We start from the raw sequence: 25674 nt of genomic DNA on the forward strand, positions 1-25674 counted from the left end.
GAGAAAGACGTGTTAAACGTAAGGTAGATATGATAGTGGAATAAATTGAAGCATAAATGAGATGATAACACATTGTACATGAACATCTCAAGAGGAGTAATACATATTGAGAAGAAGATTACAAAGAGTTATGCATTCAAATCAATTGAATGAGATAAAAACAACAACAAATATAAGTGTGCAAACATGAATCGATTCTAAGACAACGTCAATCTCACGAGAATGCAAAGGTTAGTTTTGAAGGGATGAATTATGTTACAATAGATCGTATGTTACAAACACCAAATAATAGAGTACAAGATGTAATAAATATTGAAATTGTTTTGAAGACTTTACAAACAATATTTTGACATAGATTAGATAAACTTGCTACACTAGTATGTACTACATTTGTCAAGAAGTTATCCTACAATAAAAATTGTTCGTTTACCTAAAGGCCCTATTTGTAATCAATATCGACAAGAGAAGAATGAACATCAATTTTCAGTATTAAACAACATGGATCTTGGTCCACAACCTTTAGAACTTACAAATTTAAAACAAATAAAGGAAATGTTGATATCACATGTTGACCCAATTCTTTAAGTTACACATGCAAGTAGAAGTCAATATAAATATAAAGGGCATACCATAAGTTTTCCGAAAAAAAAAAAAAGAAATAGCTAAAATCTTACTACTTCAAATATAAGATTTATCCATCATTATTATTTGGAAGAAGGATCATCGTGAAACAAATTATAATTTTGCCATCAATAGAGAGAGAGTATACAAAACACTTAAATATAAACTAGCTTAGATATCTTTAATACATCTATCTAAAATATGTCGAGAGATGTCAGTCTTGAGACGCCTATATTTAAATTGTTATTGTGAATAAATAAACGCCTTGATATCTCTCAACGTATTCTAGATAGACGTATCAAAGATATCTAAGCAAATTATTTTAATTTTAAATATAATAGTATAAAATATGCACAAATATTTTTTAGTTTTAATAATTTAACATGTAACTTACAAATTCATATTAATTTTTTAAATTTAACTATTGCTTTGAAAGAAAATATAAGGTTTAATTTAGCTAGCCTATAGCTTTGAGGAAAAAAGAGAGAAAACATACTAATTTAACAATCGCTGTTGGAAAAACAGAGAAAGCTCCGCTCCATTCTCGCTGAAAAAAGAAGAGAAAGCGCCGCTCCATGGCCGTTGGCTCTATATCCATTGAAAAAAGCAGAGCCGTTGAGAAAAGCTTCATGGCCGATGGCCCCATAGCCGTTGATAAAAGCTTCATGGCCGTTGGCTCCATGGCCATTGAAAAAAGTTCCATGGCTTTCACTGCTTATATATATATGGCTGGGTGATCTGAGAAACCGGCAGACTGTTTGTTTAGTTTCCTGCAAGTTCCCTCGCCCGCGTGGAGAAGCCCTTCCCGTGGTGATGGCGATGGCGACTTCAACAGTGAGGGCTTGTCCGAGAGAGTGATGGCGCCCATGCTTCCACATTTGTTTAATTTGTCGTCCATGCTTCAAGATTTCCTCACCAGAATGCGCAATATGACCTGTGCCCTGCATCCGCTCCGACGCCACAGGGCTCATCCGCATCGCCAATCATCTGCGGAGGAATGTTGTAAGTCCCAGCGCCTCCAAAGGAATTCTTGAGTATGGTTACTTAAATTCATATGTTGTTTTTACCTCTCTTCTGTTTCATCTGGTTAATGGATGTATGTTTTTGATAGGGTAATTTTCAATATCAAAGAACATAGAATTATATTTTATGACATGTAGAATGTAATCATATTTTATTGACAAGAATGTTAACTTGATCAACACAGAATAAAAGATTCTGTTGAGCAATAGCATTTGAGACACTCTATATCTAGTATCACTGTTACCATTCATTTATTTTTAAATATTAAATTTGTGTTTGGCAGAAATTGATGAAGTTGGCCATGCGTATGCTGGCAATCTCTTGGCTTATTACATATGCATATAATATTTGTGATATTGTTCATTTTTATTTATTCATGTCAGGCATTTCGGAATAGGTCTTGTTTGTTGTTGACCTTGTTTATTCTTAGCCATTTTTTACTTGTGTGATCTAAACATATGTCCCGGGATGTTCAGTTTTACATTGGCAGAGTACTATTAACTCCTTGCAACCAACAAGTAAAGTCGTTGTGAACAATGAATTCTTTGCATGAGAGTTGGGACCAAATTTTGTATCATATTTGATCACATAAATCGTTAGATTATCTGGTCACTTGTGTATACTTTTGCGCTCTTTCTATAAATCAGGTTCTTGGACCATTTTTCTTGTTCACTTGGCTTGGTTACTCTGGTAGAAAGGAAAGCATTGAATTCTCTCTATTCAAGAGAGGGGCAACCAGTAATACCATGGATGTTAGATTGTCTCTCAAGCATTACCTTATACCTTGTTGTCCATGAAAGACACTATGACTTATCCCTTTGTTTGGTCAGACTTGTCATGTACTTGTTTTCCTTTTGCTGGCTGTTCCCATCCTTTCCTTGTGGTTCTCTGCTACTTAAAGACCTTTAAAGAATCTTGACAATATTGACTAGTATTTACCATTTTTAACATGTCAACTAATAATGTGGTCAACTTCCTTTCAACTGTCTTGACTGTGATTTCTTTGTAATTTATGAGAAATACTTAATTGTCATGCCCTGTTCACTGTTGGCTCTGCAACCTGAAAGGACTATCACAGTAAGCTTAAATAGAGGACTGCCTTCATCCTTTATGACTTTCACTATGTCTTGAAAACTCCTTTGCCTATGTTGCCCTTTTAGTTTCCCTTCAAGAGGCTTTATCCATATAGCTTCAATGACTAATACTATGTCTCTTGATGATTGTCCTTAACTGTCTTCATTTAAACTTCTTAGCTTGACATCATCTGACACCCCTTAAAGACTGCCATATCTCCTTTTTCATTATGCATGCATTCTTGAACTGTCACAGGCAACTTATACCATGACAGTCTTCTAAACTATTCTATGGCACTGCCATTGCACCCTTCTTCATTCCATGCACACGACTCTTAAGACAAGAACTCTTTATCAGTCATCTTAAGGTTAGGCATCTTTATTTTCTCATTATGATTACCCTTCTCTGTGTGTCCTCAATCAGCAATATCTGCTTATGGTTTGCTTAATGTCCTATACCTTTCAACAACCCTCATGACAGTCTTGAATCCCCAATGAAACCCTTTTTTTGACTTGAAAGAAACAAAGACATCTTTACCTGAGATTGAGTAACACTACTGTTATCTTTCCAATTCCCAGAGAAGTTACCTGCCCTTCTACTTATGACCAGACCTGTAGCATGATAATTTGTATCATGATTCACCATCTGGTACTTGCAATGCTTGAGCCTTTATGTCATTACAGTTTTGTCTTCTGTGACCTTAATCTGCAACTCTTACAGACTATGTTAGTGCATCTATGACTGTCCTTGTTTCTATATTATCCACTCTTGATCAAATAGCAATCACCCTTCTTGCAACATCCAACATCTTCAAACCTCAATAATAATTTTTTGAGATCCCTGGAGCAAAGCCTTCACATCCTCAACTTCATGCTCACTTCTCTAAATTAGTGTCCTTTAAAAGGTTGTGGCCTTCCTTTAAACTAGCACTAGACTGCCTTCCCTTATTAATGTCGTCTGTTGTTCATTGCTTTGTACAAGGGAATTGCAGATGTGATGGGACCTTGCCTTTTTTGCTACTGTCATGTTTTTCTCTAAAGACTGCCATTCCTTATTTGTCTTTAACCATGCTATCTAAGCACACATACCAAAGGAAACCCAACCATACCAGGTTTGTGCCCTATTCCTATCTAAGCACGCATACCAAAGGAAACCCAACCATCGTTTCCCTCTTCAATTGAAATATCACTGTCCTTATGCAAAGTGCAGCCAAATTTCCAGAGTGGGACCAAAATTTTATGAGTTATGGCATTCAACAATCACTAGAAGATCTCAAGATATCTCCTTTCATAAATTGTACAGTCTAGATTGTTGTTGCCATGAAGAAGTGTGTCGCATCTTCACCTGTGAAAAGATGAAAATTAGCCACGTTGAACCTGCGCTTAAGTTATGCATAGTCCCTCAAACTCCTCCAGCTTCATCCAACATGACATGCTCCTTTTTTCTTTTTTCTGCAACGTGCGTCTTCAATAGAACAGCAAAGTGCTGGTTTCCAGCCAAAATTGGAGGACCTTTCAATGCAACAACAGAAAGCCTAAGTTCCTTTACTGCGACGTCCCCTAAACTCCTGGGAAAGAGCTTTTCAACGTGGATTTTAGAGACTTAACAAAGTGAAGCTTCCTTTTGCCTCTTCTTTCTCGGCGCCTAAAATTTGTACCTGGCTTGGTTACTTTATTAGAAAGGAAGGCACTGAGACAAATTTTGAACTGTTTTTTAATTTTTTCAACTTTTACATCAAGTTAGGGCATTGACATCTATGAGTAAAAAAGTTTCATTGAGACTAAAATTTATTTAGCTTGAGATGTTATTTTGTCTGAATTTTTTATCATATAACAGGACTGATTTTATTGTATAACAGAAATGATTTTGAAAACCGACAAAATTTGCAGAGATAGAAGAATTCTTAGCCAATATAAGAGAGGGCAGAAACCAGGTTACTGAAACTTAAAGCTCTGAAAATGGGAGCATGTTGAACGCATTGTTAGAGATGGTGTAGCTTCTGGAAGACTGCAATGGTTCAGGCCAGATATGTAGATAGTATAAAGCAGGCATTTAGCAAATACCTGCTTATGCTATGTATGCTACATCTAATTCCTCATTTCTTTTTGTGATTACATGGATGATACAAAGATAATAAAGTTCCTCATTGCAAACTGAATATACAACGTCCAACAAATAGGTGGATGCATTTTGCTAAAAGTGGAGTGAATTTTAAAATATATTAAAACTTATCATAAAACAAAATAAAATTTATTGTGAACTTTTTTGTATATATTTTTAATAGTAATGTTAATATACAATTTTGTGTTTCATTTAAATTGATATTAACAGTTTGATTGTTGAAGTCATATTCACTTCAGTGACTAAATGAATGTTTAGAAAGTTCTGTTTACATCACATTCTATTGTGTTAGTTTTTTTTGGTCCATCATTCTATATTTTTTGTTTCTTTTTTGTTGTTGCTTTGATTCTATTTTTGTTTGGCATGGCCATGCCTCCTCTGTTTTTATTGTCTGAGTTCTATTTTTTTTTTTTTTATATGTATTTTTCTTTTGTATTTTTATGTGTAGATTGTTTTAAAAAAAAGTTTTATTGGTATTTCGTATGTCTTTTTTTATGGGTGATGATATTTCAGGTAGTAGTGGTGATGATGAGGAGGAAGAGAAAAGAAGCAAAACTACATATAACAAGCACAAGGAAATACAGCAGGTACCGACATTTGAATTTGTGTATCAGAAGCACTACATTTGAATTTGTATTTGATTATAAATTTAGATTTTGCCATCGTTTTGTTTATTTAGATATACTCAAAAAATTGAATTTAAAAAATCTAAAATCTATTGTTTTATTTACTCTAATTAACATAGTTCTTTTACCCATTGTATGATCCTGGAGGGCAACCTTGCTCACCATGTCATGTTTAAATTTTAAGATTTGAGTCACTACATTTGAATTTGTATTTGATTATAAATTTAGATTTTGCCATCCTTTTGTTTATTTAGTTATACTCAAAAAATTGAATTTAAAAAGTCTAAAATCTAATGTTTTATTTACTCTTTATTAACATAGTTCTTTTACCCATTGCATGATCCTGGAGGTCATCATGTTTAATTTTTTAGATCTTATTCACGATATACTGTCTAATAGAGCATATATATCAAGTCTGTAGTCTTGTAATTTATAATCCAGACTTGAGACTGCATTTAATTAGAATTCACTCACAATCACATATCTACAATTTCATGAAGTTTGAAATATATATATTTCTTGAACCAAAAGGTCCGTATGAATTTTGCTTCACCAAATGTTTCAAATTTACTTTAAATGTATGGAACAATTTTATTATGGATTTTGGATTTCAAACCTCTGATTACCGTATACTTAGCTTCTCATGGATGCATATTCTATGCAAAGTCTTTTCAAACCTGAACTAGAATATCAATTTTGATTGATTGCAGAACTCAAGTCCATAGTTTAGCTGAGTATAAGTTTGTAAGTGGAGTCATCTTGATTCTTAACCATAGATTTGAAACTCCTAGTAAGGATTGATGTTCTTGTTCTGATTACCATATACTCTTAGCTTTCCATGGCTGCATATTCTATGTAAAGTCTTTTCAAACCTGAACTAGAATATCAATTGTGATTGGTTACAGGACTCAAATTTGATTTGAAGCTCCTAGTAAGGATTTATGTTCTTGCTCACTCTGTTTTGTGTGAAGAATGTGGCTATGACCTCAGAACTAGAAGTCTTATGAAATCCGCTTAACCATTGGGGTGAAGTCCAACTATTTCAACTTTTAAATCTATGTATAACCAAAATAATTCTATGCTCATATAAATGTCATGCCACTAAGACTCAAACACTCAATGATTATACAAAAATTGCATGCCTCGAGGAGGCACCAGCTATTCTCAACAAGAAGCTTCAACAGTACCAGGGATTGTTGGATCAGGCATGTGAGTATTTATTATACAATATTTGACTATGACCTATTAAGGTTTTCCTTTCTGGTGCCCATGCTGATGTTGAAATCCTCTTTAAAATTGATTTGAGAAATAAGTAATTTTAAAGAGGATCGTCTAAACCAACTCAACAACTGAATTTTAAAAATCTTTTTCTACGACATAATAATTCTACACAGCAAATAGCTCATGCCATAACTAGAAAAACCATCATTTCCATGCAACTGAGTAATGTTTATAGTTTCTTGCTTAGAGACTAAAATTTATTTAGCTTGAGATGTTATTTTGTCTGAATTTTTTATCGTATAACAGCAACAAAATTTGCATTGATAGAAGAATGCTTAGCCAATATAAGAGAGGGCAGAAACCATGTTACGCATTGGTAGAGATGGCATAGCTTCTGGAAGACTGCAATGGTTGAGGCCAGATATATAGATAGTATAAAGCAGGCATTTTTAGCAAATACCTGCTTATGCTATGTCTGCTACATCTAATTCCTCATTGCTTTTTGTGATTACATGGATGATACAAAGATGATAAAGTTCCTCATTGGAAATTGAATATTCAACATCCAACAAATAGGTGAATGAATCTTGCTAAAAGTGGAGTGAATTTTAAAATATATTAAAACTTATCATAAAACAAAATAAAATTTATTGTGAACTTTTTTCTATATATTTTTAATAGTAATTTTGTGTTGCATTTATATTGATATTAACAGTTTGATTGTTGAAGTCAGATTCACTTCAGTGACTTAATGAATGTTTAGAAAGTTCTGTTTACATCACACTCTATTGTGTTAGTTTTTTTTGGTCCATCATTCTATGTTTTTTGTTGCTTTGATTCTATTTTTGTTTGGCATGGCCATGCCTCCTCTGTTTTTATTGTCTGAGTTCTATTTTCATATTTTTGGTATGTATTTTTCTTTTGTATTTTTATGTGTAGATTGTTTTTAAAAAAAGTTTTATTGGTATTTCGTATGTCTTTTTTTGTGAGTGATGATATTTCAGGTAGTAGTGATGATGATGATGAGGAAGAGAAAAGAAGCAAAACTACATATCACAAGCACCAGGAAATACAGCAGGTGCCAACATTTGAATTTGTGTATCACAAGCACTACATTTGAATTTGTATTTGATTATAAATTTAGATTTTGCCATCCTTTTGTTTATTTAGATATACTCAAAAAATTGAATTTAAAAAATCTAAAATCTAATGTTTTATTTACTCTAATTAACATAGTTCTTTTACCCATTGTATAATCCTAGAGGGCAACCTTGCTCACCATGTCATGTTTAAATTTTAAGATTTGAGTCACTACATTTGAATTTGTATTTGATTATAAATTTAGATTTTGCCATCCTTTTGTTTATTTAGTTATACTCAAAAAATTGAAGTTAAAAAATCTAAAATCTAATGTTTTATTTACTCTAATTAACATAGTTCTTTTACTCATTGTATGATCCTGGAGGTCATCATGTTTAAATTTTTATATCTGATTATCTAACAGAACATATATATCAAGTTTGTAGTCTTGTAATTTATAATCCAGACTTGAGACTGCATTTAATTATAATTCACTCACAATCACATATCTACAATTTCATGAAGTTTGAAATATATATATTTCTTGAACCAAAAGGTCCATATGAATTTTGCCTCACCGAATGTTTCAAATTTACTTTAAATCTATGGAACAATTTTAATATGGATTTTGGATTTCAAACCTCTGATTACCATATACACTTAACTTCTCATGGGTGCATATTCTATGTAAAGTCTTTTCAATCCTGAACTAGAATATCAATTTTAATTGATTGCAGAACTCAAGTCCACAGTTTAGCTGAGTATAAGTTTATAAGTGTCCTAAACCACAGGAGTCATCTTGATTCTTAACCATAGATTTGAAACTCCTAGTAAGGATTGATGTTCTTGCTCTGATTAGCATATACTCTTAGCTTTCCATGGCTGCATATTCTATGTAAAGTCTTTTCAAACCTGAACTAGAATATCAATTTTGATTGGTTGCAGAACTCAAATTTGATTTGAAACTCCTAGTAAGGATTTATGTTCTTTCTCCCTCTGTTTTGTGTGTAGAATGTGGCTATGACCTCAGAACTTAGAAGTCTTATGAAATCCGCTTATCCATTGTGGTGAAGTCCAACTATTTTCAACTTTTAAATCCATGTATAACCAAAATAATTCTATGCTCATATAAATGTCATGCCACTAAGACTCAAACACTCAGCAATTATACAAAAATTGCATGCCTTGAGGAGGCACCAGCTACTCTCAACAAGAAACTACTCTCAACAAGAAGCTTCAGCAGTACCAGGGATTGTTGGATCAGGCATGTGAATATTTATTATGCAATATTTGACTATGACCTATTAAGGTTTTCCTTTCTGGTGCCCATGCTGATGTTGAAATCCTCTTTAAAATTGATTTGAGAAATAAGTAATTTTAAAGAGGATCGTGTAAACCAACTCAACAACTGAATTTTAAAAATCTTTTTCTACGACATAATAATTCTACGCAGCATATAGCTCATGCCGTAACGAGAAAAACCAATTGTTGACGTATTTGGATTGATGGATGCAACATAATTTTTCTCTAACGTGTAGAAACATCATTTCCATGTAACTGAGTAATGTTTATAGTTTCTTGCATTTTATTTTATTCCCGTTTTTATTTATGTGGCATAAGTATAAGGGTTAAACATCGCCTTTGCAATACTATACGGCCCTTGTTAGAGTAATGCTAAGGAGCATAATGTGCTTATTGATCACGTGCAATCCCCCTTGTCTTCCCATTAATCAAACACAAGATTTCACTTTACTTGGTGCTTGCAAAGTTGCCACCCATTAGTAGTTGTACTAAAATTAGTTTTTACTAATTTTTTTACTAATAAATCATAACCCAATACGTTTACTTTATGATTTCAGGAGAGCAGCCACATATTGATATTGTCCGGATCTGGCATTATTTGATTACTATATTCATAAAATCTTTGCCATGTCTGTAGACTGGCACCTAGAGTGTAGAGTGATCTGTAGACTGACACACAGAGTGCAGAATATCTCAATTGTTATTGGAGTCAATGCAGAGCAAATTTTAATTTTTACTGTTTGATTCTTGAATCAGTTGCTTAAATTGGTCAACTTATTTGTAAACCGGTATGTATATAGATTTGTTGTTTAATAAAAGAAATTATTTAGGAGGGTTTGAATTGGCCCCTCCTCAAGGCTGCAGGGAATGGTCATTTGTCATGGTCATTTTTCCAGCCTACCGTTTCTGTGTTGATTTTTATATTATTTTTTGTTGCAGAAAATATAATTTTTATTTTTATTTCATCATATTGAATTATTAATTATATAACATTTTTGATGTTCTGTAATTATTTTTTTTATGGAATTGTGAATCTAGATTTTGGGTTCGGTGGAACTTTGGCGAACCAGGTCTTAACTTTGATCATCGTTGGGAATGCTCCCAGTTGGATAGAGAACATTTTATAGGGCAAAGTTCTGTTTGAGAAGATTAGGGCAATTGCGATGCTTAAAATTCCTTTGCTTTCTTTTGGGTAGGGTAATCAGTGATTTTACTTGAGTTCTTATGTATTATTTGAGAAGATTAGGTCCATTGTGATACCCCAAATGCGTTTGCGTATTCTTTTGGGTAGGGAATGTAGTCAGTAAAAAGTAAAAAATATGTATTGTTTTGAGTGGATTAGGGCAGTTGCGTTACTCATGCATTTGGTTGAGTCTCTGTTTGGGTAGCTAAGTATGTATCGTATGAGTGGACCACGACAATGGATTACTTAACAGCCTTTGGATCAGGGTTTGTCTGGGCAGGAGTAAGACAAATAGGTGAATTCCCCAAGTTTTAAATATGTATGGTATGAGTGGCTTAGAGTAATGGTTTACTCAACAGCCATTGGAATCTTTGGAACATTGCATAGGTTCCAAGGGTTTGTCTGGGCAGGAGTAAGACAAATAGGTGAATTCCCCAAGATTTTAACTACTCTACAAACTGTAAATATGTATTGTATGAGTGGCTTAGAGTAATGGTTTACTCAACAGCCATTGGAACCTTTGGAACATTGCTAACCCGTTCTATAGGCTCAATATATATTGTTTGGTAAACTTAATTTACAAGAAGAGCAACCTTCAAGAGATGAAACATCATGTTCCATAGTTAGTACTCCATAGCTTTAAGCATAGTTATATTTTATTAAACTTGAATTTGTCTTTTTAACTGTAATTTTTTTTAACTATTAATGTTGTGTTATTAACAAGTTGTAGTCTAAATATGTTCAGTGTTTTATTTTGGGAAATCATTTATACTTTGTATGATATTGAAGTGTGGGTTTGAGTTTTGGCATTCATCAGCTTACATTTATTGTTTATATGAAGTGTGTGTTTGAGTTTTGACACAAATTAATTGTTTATTTGAAGTGACTTGAACAAACTTGTTTGTTTAGTGTGTTTTGGCACCCACTAGTTGTGAAATGTGTGTTTGAATATTGATTTACTTAGTGTTTATATGAAGTGTGTGTTTGAATTTTGATACAAATTAATTGTTTGTTTGACGTGACTTGAACAAACTTGTTTGTTTAGTGTGTTTTGGCACCCACTAGTTGTGAAATGTGTGTTTGAATATTGATTAACTTAGTGTTTATATGAAGTGTGTGTTTTTGTTTTGACACAAATGAATTGTTTGTTTGAAGCGACTTGAACAAACTTGTTTGTTTAGTGTATTTTGGCACCCACTAGTTGTGAAACGTGTTTGAATATTGGTTTATATGAAGTGTGTGTTTGAGTTTTGACACAAATTAATTGTTTGTTTGAAGTGACTTGAACAAACTTGTTTGTTTAGTGTGTTTTAGCACCCACTAGTTGTGAAATATGTGTTTGAATATTGGTTTATATGAAGTGTGTGTTTGAGTTTTGACACAAATTTGTCGTTTATTCGAAGTGACTTGGATAAACTTGTTTGTTTAGTACCCACTAGTTGTGAAATGTGTGTTTGAAAATTGATTTACTTAGTCTTTATATGAAGTGCGTGTTTGAGTTTTGACACAAATGAATTGTTTGTTTAATGTGTTTTGGCAGCCACTAGTTGTGAAATATGTGTTTGAATATTGGTTTATATGAAGTGTGTGTTTGAGTTTTGACACAAATGAATTGTTTGTTTATATGAAGTGTGTGTTTGAGTTTTGACACAAATTAATTGTTTGTTTGAAGTGACTTGAATAAACTTGTTTTTTTAGTGTGTTTTGGCATCCACTAGTTGTGAAATGCGTGTTTGAATATTGATTTACTTATATTGGATCTATTTTAATATTTAATTTGCCTGTTTGAATTTTAGCTCTTTTAAATTCACTTTGTTTGCATTTATTATTATATGATCTTTGGTATTCAATTTGTGTGCATGTTTTGAATTTTTGCATCCTCTTATTACATTTTAAAACCGTGTGAAGTGTGTGGGTGAAATTTGGCATTGTCTTATATTATTTGTTGGCATTCATTATGTGAGAGTGTGTGAATTTGACATTGCCTTATATTATTTGTCGACATTCATTATATGAAAGTGTGTGAACTTTGACATTGCCTTATATTATTTATTGGCATTTATTGTGTGTGTGTGTGTGTGTGTGTGAGAGAGAGAGAGAGAGAGAGAGAGAGAGAGAGAGAGAGAGAGAGAGAGAGAGAGAGAGAGAGAGAGAGAGAGATTACTTTGCATATGTGTGAAATATGTGTTTCAACAAACCTTTTTTGAGGTGTTTTAACTTTTCACATTCACATTGTGTGTGTTTATTTCAAATGTGTTTGAACTGATTTTGTGTGAAGTATATTTGAACTTTGACATTTACTTTGTTTGTGTTGCACTTCAAATGTTTACTTCATGTGTGATTGAACTAACTTTGTATGATGTGTGTGTATCTTTTGAACTTTTAACATCAATTTTGTGTAAAATGTGTACTAGCTTTGACATGTGAAGTGTATATTTGAACAAGATGCGTGAAGTGAAATAATGGTGCATGTCTTTGAACTTTCATATTCATTTATGTCAATATTTAAATTTTTGCATTTGCTTCGTATATGTTTGAACAAACTATGTGTGAAACAAAAAAAATATATGTGAAATATGTTTTAAAGACAATCATTTTGTTGTATATGTATGTACTTTGGCACACATTTTTTCAATGTTTGATCAAACTTTCACATTCACATTATATGAAGAGTGTATTAACTTTGAAATTAACTTATGTTTTTATGTTTGAACTTTATATTTCACATTTTTTGTATTTGTACTTTGACATGTTTGAACAAAATCCATGTACTTTGTTTCCATGTGTGTGTTGAAAGGTAATTTTGACATTACCTTTGTTTGGTATTTGTATTTTAACTATCTTTGGAATACATTTTGTGTGATGTGCCTTTGACTTAACTTTGACTTTCACTTTTGTGTGGTGTGTTTTAATTTCTTTGTGTTTGAGAGAATTCCATGTGCAACATTTCATATAATTTTGTTTCCATGTGTGAGTTGAAAGGTAATTTTGGCATTACCTTTGTGTGGTATTTGTATTTTAACTATCTTTGGAATACATTTTGTGTGATGTGTCTTTGACTTAACTTTCACTTTCACTTTGTGTGGTGTGTTTTAACTTCTTTGTGTTTGAGAGGATTCCATGTGCAACATTATTTATAATTTTGTGTGAATATAATTGAAATTAACTTTTTGTGTGAAATTTAATTTTTGTGGTGTTTGTTTTAACTTTGGCATTCATTGTGTGAACGTGTGGATGAATGCATATGTGCATGTGCATTATTGCATTCATTGTATGCATTAGCGTTTGTATGTATGTGCATTTGCATTTGTATGTATGAAAGTTAAATTTGTGTGGTGTATTGTTTTTTTGAACTAACTTTGATGTTCACAACACTAACTTTGATGTTCACCTTGTTTTGTGTTTGAACTCAATTTGGCATTCACTTTGTGTCATGTTTGAATGGACTTCAACATTCAATTTGTGTGTGTGTATTTTGGTAAGTTTGAGCTAATGCTTATTTTGTGCGTGATTGTACTTGGGGTGTGTGTGTGGTGCGTGCGTGGATGCGTATGTGCATGTGCAAGTGTGTGTGGGTGTGCATGAATACAAACACCTCATTTCTATTTAAAAAATATGCATAAATAATAATTATGTTTTTACGTTGAGAGGTGTATTACACTCACTACGGATGTTAAAATGTGTTAATAAAAATAAAGACATTGATTTGATGTGCTTGTGAGTGTAAATTAAATAACTAAAGTAAAATGAAATGAAATTAAATAATTTAAATTACTGTCGTCTAAACTCGAGTTGAAATATAAAGACCCCAAGTTTGTTGATTTCATAGTTTAAAATGAATATCATAGTTTTATTTTTAAGAGAAATAATGAGCTAATTAAAAATTTAAGAATTTAAAAATTAAATTAAATAAAAAAAATTAATTAATTAATTTAAATTCGATCATGTGTCACTGGTTATTCTATCTGTTGCTTTGAATGTTTTTTCAGGATTGCACTATCTTATTAACTAAAAAGTTAAATGACCATTAAACAAGGAACTAAATGTAGGTGACTAAAATATAATTAAATATTCTAATACCCTCCCTTAATGGTCATGGTATCTATCACACAAAGTTGCCCTCTAAATTTGAGAAACTTTGCCGGGCTCAAGGACTTGGTGAGGATATCTGTAGTCTGATCTTCTGTGGGAATGTACTGCAGTATCACTGATCCATCTTCAACATGTTGGCAGATGAAATGACAATGAAGCTCCATGTGCTTTGTCCGCTCATGGAAGACTGGATTTTTGGCTAATTTTAGAACCCCTTGATTATCACAAAACAAGGGAGTAGGTCTTGGTTGAGACATTTGCATGTCTACAAGCATCCTACGTAGCCAAATTGCCTCACATGCTGCCTTAACAGTTCCCTGAAACTCTGCTTCGGTCGAGGAAAGAGCTATTGCCTGTTGCTTCTTGCTGGTCCATGTGACTGCCCCTGTACCCAAGCTGAAAACATACCCAGAAGTTGACTTTCTGTCATCAACACAACCTGCCCAATCTGAGTCTGTAAAACCAACTAGCCTAGGATCTTTGCTTCTGTTGTCCAAAATGTCAAAATTAGGAGTGCCCTTCACATATCTAAGCACACGCTTCGCTACAACCCAATGTTCAACTTTTGGGGTTGACATGAAGCGAGAAATATAGCTCACAACATAATTGATGTCAAGTCTAGTGGCAGTGAGATAGATGAGGCTGCCCACTAGTTGCTTGAATGAAGACTCATCCACTACAGGTGAATCTGATTTGGCTGATAATTTGAGCCCTATCTCCATAGGTGTAGATGCAAGTTTACAATCTTGCAATTGAAACTTATCTAGTAGGCTCTTGGCATACTTTGACTGAGAAATGAATATGTGGCTATCAGTTTGCCAATCCTCTACACCGAGACAATAATGGAGAAGTCCCAAATCTGTCATATCAAAATGCTGACACAAATTTTGTTTGACTTGCATGATCAGATGTGCTGCATTGCTAGTAATGTTGAGATCATCAACATAGACTACTAGAAATAGAATATCATCACTAGTATGTTTGACATACAAATTGGGATCTGAAGGACTCCTTTGAAAGCCTTAATCAATCAAGTACTTATCAATTTTGATGTACCATGCACGAGGAGCCTGTTTGAGGCCATAGAGTGCTTTGACTAGTCTACATACTTGGTGTTCCTTACCGACAACCTTGAAACCTAGAGGTTGCGTCATGTAGTCTTCTTCCTGCAAATCACCATTGAGAAAAGCACTCTTGATGTCCATTTGATGGACTTTCCATCCAAATTGAGCTGAGAGAGTGAGGACAAGCTTAATGGTACTCATCTTGGTTGTGGGAGCAAATGTCTCTTCATAGTCGATGCCCTCCTTCTGTGAAAACCCTTTTGCCACCAACCGAGCCTTGTACTTATCAAGACTTCCATCAGCTTTATACTTGACTTTAAACACCCATTTGCAGCCAATGGGCTTCTTTCCTGGAGGAAGATCAGATAATACCCAAGTGTTGTTTTTCAGAAGACTATGTTGCTCTGCTGCCATAGCCTTTTCCCATTCAGGTACACCTTTAGCCTCTGTATATGTTTGAGGCTCATAAATATTGTGAATGTTGGCCATAAGAGCAAAATTAATTGTGTGTTGTCTTACCTCTAACGGATCTACCCTCAATGAGCTCATCATCATGAAGATCACCAATGGTCTTGGCCCACCACTTAGGCTGGAGAGTAGAAGTACCAACATCCGCTGCAGGATGAAGAGTGCCTGGAATATCTGGAGCAAGCTCCTCTAGATGTGGATCGATAAGATCTTGAGGAAAGTCAGGGGGTGCAATGCCATGCCTGGGAGACCCCACAACTTTAGAGTCAACTAAATCCCTCCCATCAAGTGGAGCTAAGGGAAGATGAACACCCATACTTACAACCTTTGGAGGGTGATCCTCAGTGCTCAAATCAGGAGAGGAAGGCTGAAAAGGCCCTCTTTCTTCATCAAACACTACATCTTGACTGAATATGAGGTGATTAGTGTCTATATCAACTAGCTGATATGCCTTGTGGTTGTCACTGTAGCCGATGAACATCAATTTCTAACTCTTTGGATCTAGTTTGGTGTGCGTGGCATCTGGAATCCAAACATAAGCTATAGAGCCAAAAACTTTCAAATGACTGATTTTGGGCTTCCTGCCAGACCAAGCTTCCTCTGGAGTCATCTTCTTAACGACCTTTGTGGGAGACTGGTTCACAAGGTAGACTACAGTGAAGACCGCTTCCGCCCAAAAGTGTTTTGGAACATTTCTATGCTCCAACATAGACTGAGCCATCTCAGTGACTGTACAGTTCCTGCGTTCAACAACATCGTTCTGCTGTGGGGTGTCATGTGTGGTAAGCTAATGCTTAATGCCATGTGATGCACAAAAGTTGGTGAACTCTGTAGAACAAAATTCCACTCCATTGTCGGACCGAAGAGTGACTATCTGATAGCTAGACTCTTTTTCCACTAAGGCCTTAAATGTTTGAAACATGGTGAACACGTTTGATTTCTGCTTAAGAAAATAAACCCACATGTGTTTGCTGAAGTCATCAACAAATAATAGAAAATACCTGCATCTAGTGACTGATGGAGTGTTCATGGGACCACAGATGTCTGCATGAACGAGTTGCAAGACCTTGGATGCTCTCCAAGCGTCTCCATCTGAAAACAGAGTCCCATGCTGCTTTCCAGCTTGACATGCTCCACAAACTCCATGATTCTGAGTTTGAATCTCAGGTAATCCTACGACTAGATCCTCTCGAACCAACTGAGAGAGATAGTGGACATTGAGATGCCCATATCACTGATGCCAAAGAGTGCTGATGGAAGTACTCCTAGCTGCCATGGCGAGCTCTTGAGAACCAGTAGAATCAACAAGTCTATAAAGACCATGATCCTCAATACCAACTGCAACTGTAGTGCGAGTCTCCCTGTCAACAATGCTGCACTTGTGCAACTCGAAGACGACATCCAACTGTGGTGAATGTTGCATAATCTGACTGATTGACAGTAGATTGAGCTTCATACTAGGTACAAAGTATACATTGAGGAATATTAAATCCCTCCCACCAGATGAAATCTGAACGTTGCCCTTCCTGACAACAGTATACTCTTCACCTCCACCAAAGAACACTGAATCAGTGAAAGACATGTACTCTGTAAACCAATCCCGACGATGTGTGAAATGTCGAGAGGATCCAGAGTCAATGTACCAGGCTGATGATTGAACATCATTAGAGGAGGTTTGGGCCATGAACACATAGAAGGCAGATTCCTTCTAATCAGGATGCGTGGCAGAATTGGCTTTCTGCTTGGACCCTCCCTGTTTGGATTGCTGAGATGCTATAAATTTCTGACACTTTCACCAAATGGCCATATATATGACAGTAGGAACACTATAAGCTCTTCTTTTGGAAGACTGCTGAGGTTGACCTTGACCTTGTCCTTTCTGCTGGAAGGACGGAGCTTTACCCTTGTACTTATGCGAAGCTGAGGCTATGAAAGCCTGTTCAGTGGATGAACTAGCGCTGCTTCAATCGATCTTGTTAGAGCAGCTTGTTGCAAAGATTAGGAAACTTCAAACTAACACTAGTAGAGGAGATATTGAGCGTATCAATGAAATGCTTGTAGGATCTGGGAAGGCTTTTCAACGTGATCACTACCATATCCTCTTCCACCATGGTTCGACCTATAGCTTCTAACTAATCATGGATGTCCTTGATCTTCGTAAGATGTGCCTGGATAGATGACTTCTCATCCATCATGATAGAAAACAACATATTCTTTAGAAAGAAAGCTCGGCTCTTGTCGGACGTTTCATGAAGATCCTTCAAAAGATCCCAGATCTCTTTTGTTGTTTTACCTGAAGGCACTTGTGGGAGTTGATCATCTATGACAGAGAGTTTGATAAGCATGACAGCCTCTCGATTCTTCACATCATGTTTGTTTTGATCATCACCTGCCATTGTAGGACAAGATTCCTTGCCCAAAACAAGCTGATCAAGGCAACGATACTCAAAGATGGTAAGCATACGCTATTTCCAGGTGTTGTAGTTGCGGCCGTTGAACTTCTGACTGTGTTCCAACATGATGTTGGTTAATGATGCCATCACGGAAATCGAGGTTGATCGAGGTCAACTAAGTGAAAGCAAGAGACAGAAGAATATGATTTAAAAAAAAATCAGAATAGAAACAGCTACTGAAAAAACTGAAACCCTATAAGAGAATTCCGACATGAATTCCAAGGCACAAATTTTGAGGTTTGGAAGAAACCCAAAAATTAAAATTTTCTGCACAATTAAAACAGCATAAATGGTGCCAAAAAAACAACAAAAATCCCAACGTCCACAGAAATAGCAGAAATTGTGAACTGTTTTTAAATTCCAAGGCAAATTTGTTGGCACAAAAATTGAGGCACAGAAAATGAGGGACCCAGAAAAATTTGAGACCAACCCAGAAAAGCTCTTGAAGAACCCACCAAGAATTTGAAAACAGAATGCAGATCTGACGGCTCAAAAAATGAGGCAAGGAAAATGATGCACCCAGAAAAATCTGACGACGACCCAGTTGAGCTCTCGAAAAACCCACCAAGAATTTGCAACCAAAATAAAATTTTGACTTGAATAAAAAGGGTCAAAACCCTAGTTGAAAATTGTAGAAACCTTAGGAAAATTTTCAACCTGCAAAAAAAAACTGCCCAAGAAGAGAAAAAAATATTTGTTTTAAAAAAAAAAAACAGTTTTAAAAAAAATCTCTTCAATAAAAACTTCAAAAAATTTTAATAACAAAAGTTTTCGAAATTTTTAATTTCCAAGCTCTGATACCATGAAAAATAAATTGAATGAATGATTCAATAATCGGATGATTACATTGAATGATATACACACGTATATATAGAGGTTACAAGACAATGTTCTATAATTAGAACATAACGTTAAAGTAAAAGATTAAAGAGCTAAAAGCTAATTAACTAAAAAGAAAAAAACTAAATGCTAAATAAAGCTTAAAAGCTAATTAATTAAAAAAAAAAGCTAAATGCTAAATAAAGCTTAAAAGCTAATTAACTAAAAAGCTAAATGACCATTAAACAAGGAACTAAATATAGGTGACTAAAATATAATTAAATATTCTAATAGTTGTGTCCATCCCAAGCATGGTGGTGCCTTTGTAGGTGATTGCTCCTGACGATCAAGATGCAATTAATTATGTGGCTTCGTCTCCTCCAGATGTAGGACTCAGTGACTAGTTTCTTCATCCTTGAAGGCTTTATTGCTCGGATTTTTTGACTCCATTTGCAAAAGCTTGTTGTATCTGGCCCCATATCATTTTGTATTGGTTGGGTTTTGTTTAATGTATCTGGGTTTGGGATTGGGTGAATTTTTTGTCTAGTTGGTGGGGCTTGGGGTTGAATCATATAGTCTCCTTGTACTTTCATGCTAATATCTTTGGAGATTGTATAGTTTTTTAGGATTTTATGAGCAAGACCAAAGGTTTTCTTTGCCTGGTTCTTTTCTATCGGTGCTCTTTGAACCAGGACTATAAATTTTTTTATAATTAATAATATTTTGTGGTTTCTACAACTTTTATCAAAAAAACCAAAAAAAATTTAAAAAATTAATTAAATAAAAAATAAATTAATTTATATAAGTAAAATTAAATAATATTAATAGCTAAAATATTGGACATTTAATTTCAAGTTGATAAGTTAGTTGATTTCATGGTTTTTATGATTTAAATATCATAATTTTATTTTTAATATAGAATTAAGTGAAAAAATAGGTTAATTAAATTTAAGAATTAAAAAATAAATAAAATAGCTTACTTAATAAAAATTTAAATAAAATTAAATAATTTAAATGAATTAAATTAAATAACAAAAATATTGATCCTTTAAAAGTTTATTGATACGTTAAAAGGAATATCATAATTTTTTTTGATCGATATTGAATACATTAAACTTAAAATACCTGTATACATATCTAACCAGTTCATAAAAAAAGGGATACTAAATATCCACCATTAAAGGCCAAACAATTTTCCTACTTGGTTTTCAAATTCTAGCTAGGATCAAACCCCCAACCCTCTGTAACGCTAGTCTCCATCATCTTGCCACAATCCTACTTCTTCTTTGCCTTACAAGCCTTGTCCCTTTCAATCTTTGTCGAGTGAATGTATACCAATAGATCCTCCCACACCTCTTGAGCCTCATCAGTTCTTGCCACACGATCTATACCATCCTACCAAAGCATGGACAATTGATATTCCACATGCACTTGGTCGGGCATTATTCCCTCCCCAAACAAATGTCTCAAACCTTGCGCTAGAATTGCTCTCCCTAGTAGAGAAACCAAACCACACAATGAATGACCCGAGACACACACTTTAGTCATCCATTCAACTTCTGCTTTAGTCTCAAAAGAAAAACCCCAGGCCACCAACATTGACACAATGTCCATGTTTGTTCTGTATCGAAACTCAGACACCAAATATTCACGGCCCAACAGTCGCTTGAAAATGTTCAGAAATTCCTCCTCATCACAAAGAAAAAATTGGCCTCCATCTCCAACCTGAGAAGCTGATATTAACAATTCCACCACCACACCTCACCCTCTCTCCAAAACCAGGGAAAGCCTCACTCAAAGGTAAACAATGTTTGTCAAAAATCTAGAATTTTTCGATTTCAAGACTAAGCCAACCCATTCACACGACGTAATATGTGCCACCCCACAAACATCCAATCACAAAAAAATTGTCATATTAATAAATCTAGGTGGCAACTCAAAAGTAATGATGAGGAAGTAAGATCAGAACGAAGAACAAAAGTCGAGGAGTGAAATTAATGAATTGTACATCCCAATGGCAAGAAAAATAATTACCAAGTATCGCTCAAGTAGCCCATGCCACATCGACCTCTGAGTTGTCCCACCACCGAATCCTTTGAGGGTCTAACTCACATCCCAGGTTGGTCAAAAATGTGAAATTTTGTATGCAATTTTTGGATTAGTTGGTTAAAAATTGCTCACACAATCTAATCCAGAAACTGCATACAAGATTTGAATGGATTGTGGAAATTTGATAGCTTTGAATGTGTGAAATTTTAAAATCTTGAAAAGAATCCAATTTTGTGCAAATAATATAAATAAATTTATTTATTCACTAACATTGGGAGGATCCACTAGAAATTGCATCCGTAACTATCTTGGAATCCCCTTCAAGATAGTGTTTTTATATTTTGAGTTTGTTGATTTCATGATTTGATACATTAAAAGGAATATCATAATTTTATTTTTAATATAGAATTAAGAGAAAAAGTAAGTTAATTAAAATTTAAGAATTAAATAAATAAATAAAATATACTAACTTAAACTAAATTAAATTAAATAACTTAAATTAAATTAAATAATTTAAATTAAATTAATAACTTAAATTAAATTAAATAACTTGAATTAAATCAAATAACTTAAATTAAATTAAATAACTTGAATTAAATCAAATAACTTAAATGAATTAAATTAATTTTTTTAAAATAAAATAAAATAAAATAACTAAAATATTTAGAAAACATACATTTTCACTAGCTCATAACACTACCTAATTTTTCTTTAGCTTCCAAAATCTCGAGAGACATCAAAACTAACTCTCCAAAATGGGATACAAAATCTCGAGAGACATCAAAACTAACTCTCTACTTCCCCCTCATTGCCTGGAGGAGGAGGTGGGGGATGCGGTGCTGGTACACCATCTTGCCTCAACGCCCTAGCTCCCTTAGATCTCGCCATATAGTGTAAATAGGGTACCACCTACCTATCCCCTGGCACCGCTGCACTATAAGCTTCGACATAGTAAGCCTCGTCTGATGCATCACCTCACACTAGAGGCTATCACGCTCTACTCTCATGCTAGGCAATTGCTGATCTCTCTTCGCTATTTGTTCTTGTGATACTGTCGGTTGTGCCTGCACACCTCTAAGTCTCTTTGTCAACACACGAATGACATCTTGTGGCGTTTGCCCTCTAGGTATATCACCCCCACTGGTTGGCTCGTCCATCCGTTGCCTAACCTGTCAAGCTGCCTCCTCATCATCAAGGCCTGCTCCCTCACCCATCTCCACATAACCCCTAGCCTCCACTCCGGTATCACCACCTAGATCACCTACCACTTCTCCAAGTGATCCTCCCTCTCCCTATCTTCGTTGTCGTCCTATAACGGGCGCTCTGTTCGAGCTAGTATCAGGGTCTCCTTCTTCTCTCCTGGGTGTTGCATCTCTCTGCGCACGCGCTGGAGCATCACTACTCTCATCTATCCGAGGTGCTTGCTCTGTCGGATCTATGAATCTCAGGAATGGGTGTCTATGAAAATAATCTTTGAATTGGGGAGTGATCCCCGCATCTGTGACATCCTCCACATAATCCCAGCTCTGTGTCTATATCCCTGCCAACTCCTGCATCGTAAGGGCATATGATAATCTAGGCCCCCATCCCTGTCTCTCCTCATCTGCAAATCGGGCATATGTTGTGAACTCCTGAGACATGCCCTGTTGTCTTCCATACTACCTCAGGACCCGACTGACAACAAATCGCTCTATGATATCTGAGGATCTCTCAATGAGTGGTCGGGTCATGAACATGTCCCTCTGCTGCCTCCTCTAGTCATCCCATGGCTCTAAACCCCTGTACAACCTCTAGATGACGACTATCAAATCATCTAACTGACGTCTCCAGTAGTTAGTCTTCCCCAAGATGGGCTGTGACATGTAACCTGTGTATCTATAAACAAATGGTTGCCCATCCTGTCGGGTATCATCTGCAATAGGCCTGAACATTGGGATATGCTCCCATGCCCATATTTGTAATACCAAAACCACGATCACCATACTCTTCACTCCTCTATAGGCGATCTCATGCATCTCATGGTACATGTGGGCCAATAAACACAAACCCCATCCTAATCTCATGGGGTGAGTAACTAGTCCCTCCAGCAGCCTGCCCCATCCACAGAGGAATCCCTGCTGGCCCCTATCTGACATCACAAAACAACCTATAATCTCGACCAACACACAAGCGAGAGGGAGATGCGCTCCATATCTACTCATCATATCGTCCCAGGTGATGGAACAATCCAAGATAGTATCATCTCCAAATACTCGCCTCGACACCTTAATTCCCGATCGTGGAGTGGCATCATAATCCACCTTGTCTCCAACAAATGGAATCCTCAAAATCCTCTATATACATCCTCGGGAGTGATGGTCATCTCCCCAGTTGACAAGTGAAAAGTGTTATGCTAACTGTGAAACCTCTCAACCAAGGTTGTGAGTAATCCGTGATTCACACGGATGTCAGGCATCTCCAGTAACCATTTGAATCCACACAAACCAATATGACCCCTTTGTGCATTTGTCAACTATCGAACTAATCTCATCGTGGGAGGATATGTACATCAAAATTGGATATATGGCAACTGAACCTACAAATTGAACGAAATATCATCAATTTGCAATCAACTTTGACCTAATAATGTGTCTAAAGTAATAAATACTCTAAATCAACAAGAATTAAATCAAAATTTGATGATAGGACCCTAAAAAATGCTTATTGTTTTCCATACAAGTACCCACAAAAAGATAGCAACTCGTAGGATAATTATCTACTGTCCATACGAGTAAATAGGCTCGTACGAGCAACTGTGTGATATCAGAGGACTAAAGAGTATTTCATGAATATGGTCGTACGATTCAAGGGTAATAGCCAAACGACAAATCTAATTCGCCCATATGAGTAAAGAAGTTTCAATGGTTTCTTGTACAAAAAACCCTACTCTACCATACGACTAGATGACCTAGGATGACCTAAAACAATGAAAAGTATGAAAAAATCAATCAAAATGCACAAAATTTGAATCACACAAGGCTTCAAATCGATGACTTACTGCTATAGCGAAGTTTTGGGGTCGGTTGTGGCGTCTCTGGTGCTCGAATCGATGATTTTGCATTGAAATTGCCATTTTGCTTTCAACGAAGGTTTTTTGAACTTTTGAATTTGTGAGGTAAAAATGAATTGAAAATGACTCCTTCAACCCCTTATATAGGCAAAACCCTAATTTTCAAACTTGCTCTGAGGGGCATATCCATTTCATCGCACTAAATCAAGCTGATATTGTCTTCATCTGAATCAGTCTCTTAACAGTAATCAATTTCATTGCACCTCATCAAGTTGATTATTCGTTTAAACCTAATCAAGGGTTTAAAGAGTCTTTTTGACAGTGATCACATGCTCAATCCAAATAGGTGTTCAGTTTCATCACATCAAATCAAGATGGACATTCTGTTTCACTAATCGGTTCTTGTTCAATCAAGTTCAAAATTGGTATTATCTCTTCGCTCAACCGATTCTAGTTCAATCAAGTTCTAGATCGATACCCGCTTATTGATCCATCAAGTTCAAGATCGGTATCTTCGCTCTTCATCGATCCTAGTTTAATCAAGTTCGGGATTGGTATCGCTTTGATCAATCTGTTTAGTACTTTCATTGTTTCAAATCAAGCTGAATATCTTGCTTTTCATCCATCCATGATCCAGCAAGTTCAGAACCGATATCTCTTCAACATCAATTGTTCTTTGAATCAATGCGCTGATTGCACATCAATTCAAAGAGGGGCAAATGTAATACCCTAAAAATGGTCATCTAAACCATGGACCCCTAATCTCGGCTACATCACCAAGCTCCTAACCAAAGGCAATTAAATCAATTTTGAGCACCTAATTAATTTTTTCCTAAATCATCAATGTCACATGACAAATTAATCTTTTCCATTAAATAAATCATCAAAATCTCTTTAATCAATTATCCTATTTATTTAATTAAATATCATAGCATATTTAATTAATAAATCAATTTGCCATTAAATCAACAAAAATGAATTAATTTGAAAAAAAAGGAATTCATCATCAAAAAGGAATTAATAATCAAAAAAGAATTATTTTGAGATAATTTGAAAAGGAAATTTCAAAAAAGGAGCAAAATTGAATAAAAGGGAATAAATCAAATAAAGATTGCTTTAAGAAAGGAAAATTGAATAAATCAGTTTTTCTAATTTTATCTCAAATTTAGCTCAATCTCATCTCCTTCAAATCTTAAGAAAACAACCAAAAAGAAGCCAATCACATCAAATCACCTGGATTGTGCTACTTCTGGGAAAATCTTGACCGCTCATCAACAATCAATCTCGACCGTCTTGCCAATATTGTATCTTAGCTTAATCATGCTTGCATCTAGATTTCATATAGCTTAATCTTGCATTCATATAGATTAAAATCTCCACCTTGGTGTAGTCTAGTCATGGTATTCCTCAAATAAATTTGAAAGCAAAT

At 34.9% G+C, this 25674-nt stretch overlaps 1 protein-coding gene across 8 annotated transcripts in view; it reads left to right on the forward strand.

Moving 5' to 3' along the window:
• The first annotated feature begins 1130 nt into the window (after nt 1–1130).
• Nucleotides 1131–25674, forward strand: part of LOC131856103 (uncharacterized) — a 59671-nt gene continuing 35127 nt past the window's right edge. The window contains exons 1-5 of one of the 8 annotated variants that reach the window (XM_059207412.1): nt 1131–1655; nt 4577–4794; nt 5353–5426; nt 7691–7764; nt 9626–9931. In XM_059207412.1, coding sequence (XP_059063395.1) covers nt 4731–4794; nt 5353–5426; nt 7691–7764; nt 9626–9644 — 231 coding nt within the window. In that variant the 5' untranslated portion in view covers nt 1131–1655; nt 4577–4730 and the 3' untranslated portion in view covers nt 9645–9931. Of the gene's footprint in view, nt 1656–4576; nt 4795–5352; nt 5427–7690; nt 7765–9625; nt 9932–25674 lie in introns of those variants that run through there. The other 7 variants (XM_059207411.1, XM_059207410.1, XM_059207405.1 and 4 more) reach the window with 7 other exon arrangements.

Source organism: Cryptomeria japonica, chromosome 6, assembly GCF_030272615.1.
Source record: "Cryptomeria japonica chromosome 6, Sugi_1.0, whole genome shotgun sequence".
Taxonomy (NCBI): Eukaryota; Viridiplantae; Streptophyta; class Pinopsida; order Cupressales; family Cupressaceae; genus Cryptomeria; species Cryptomeria japonica.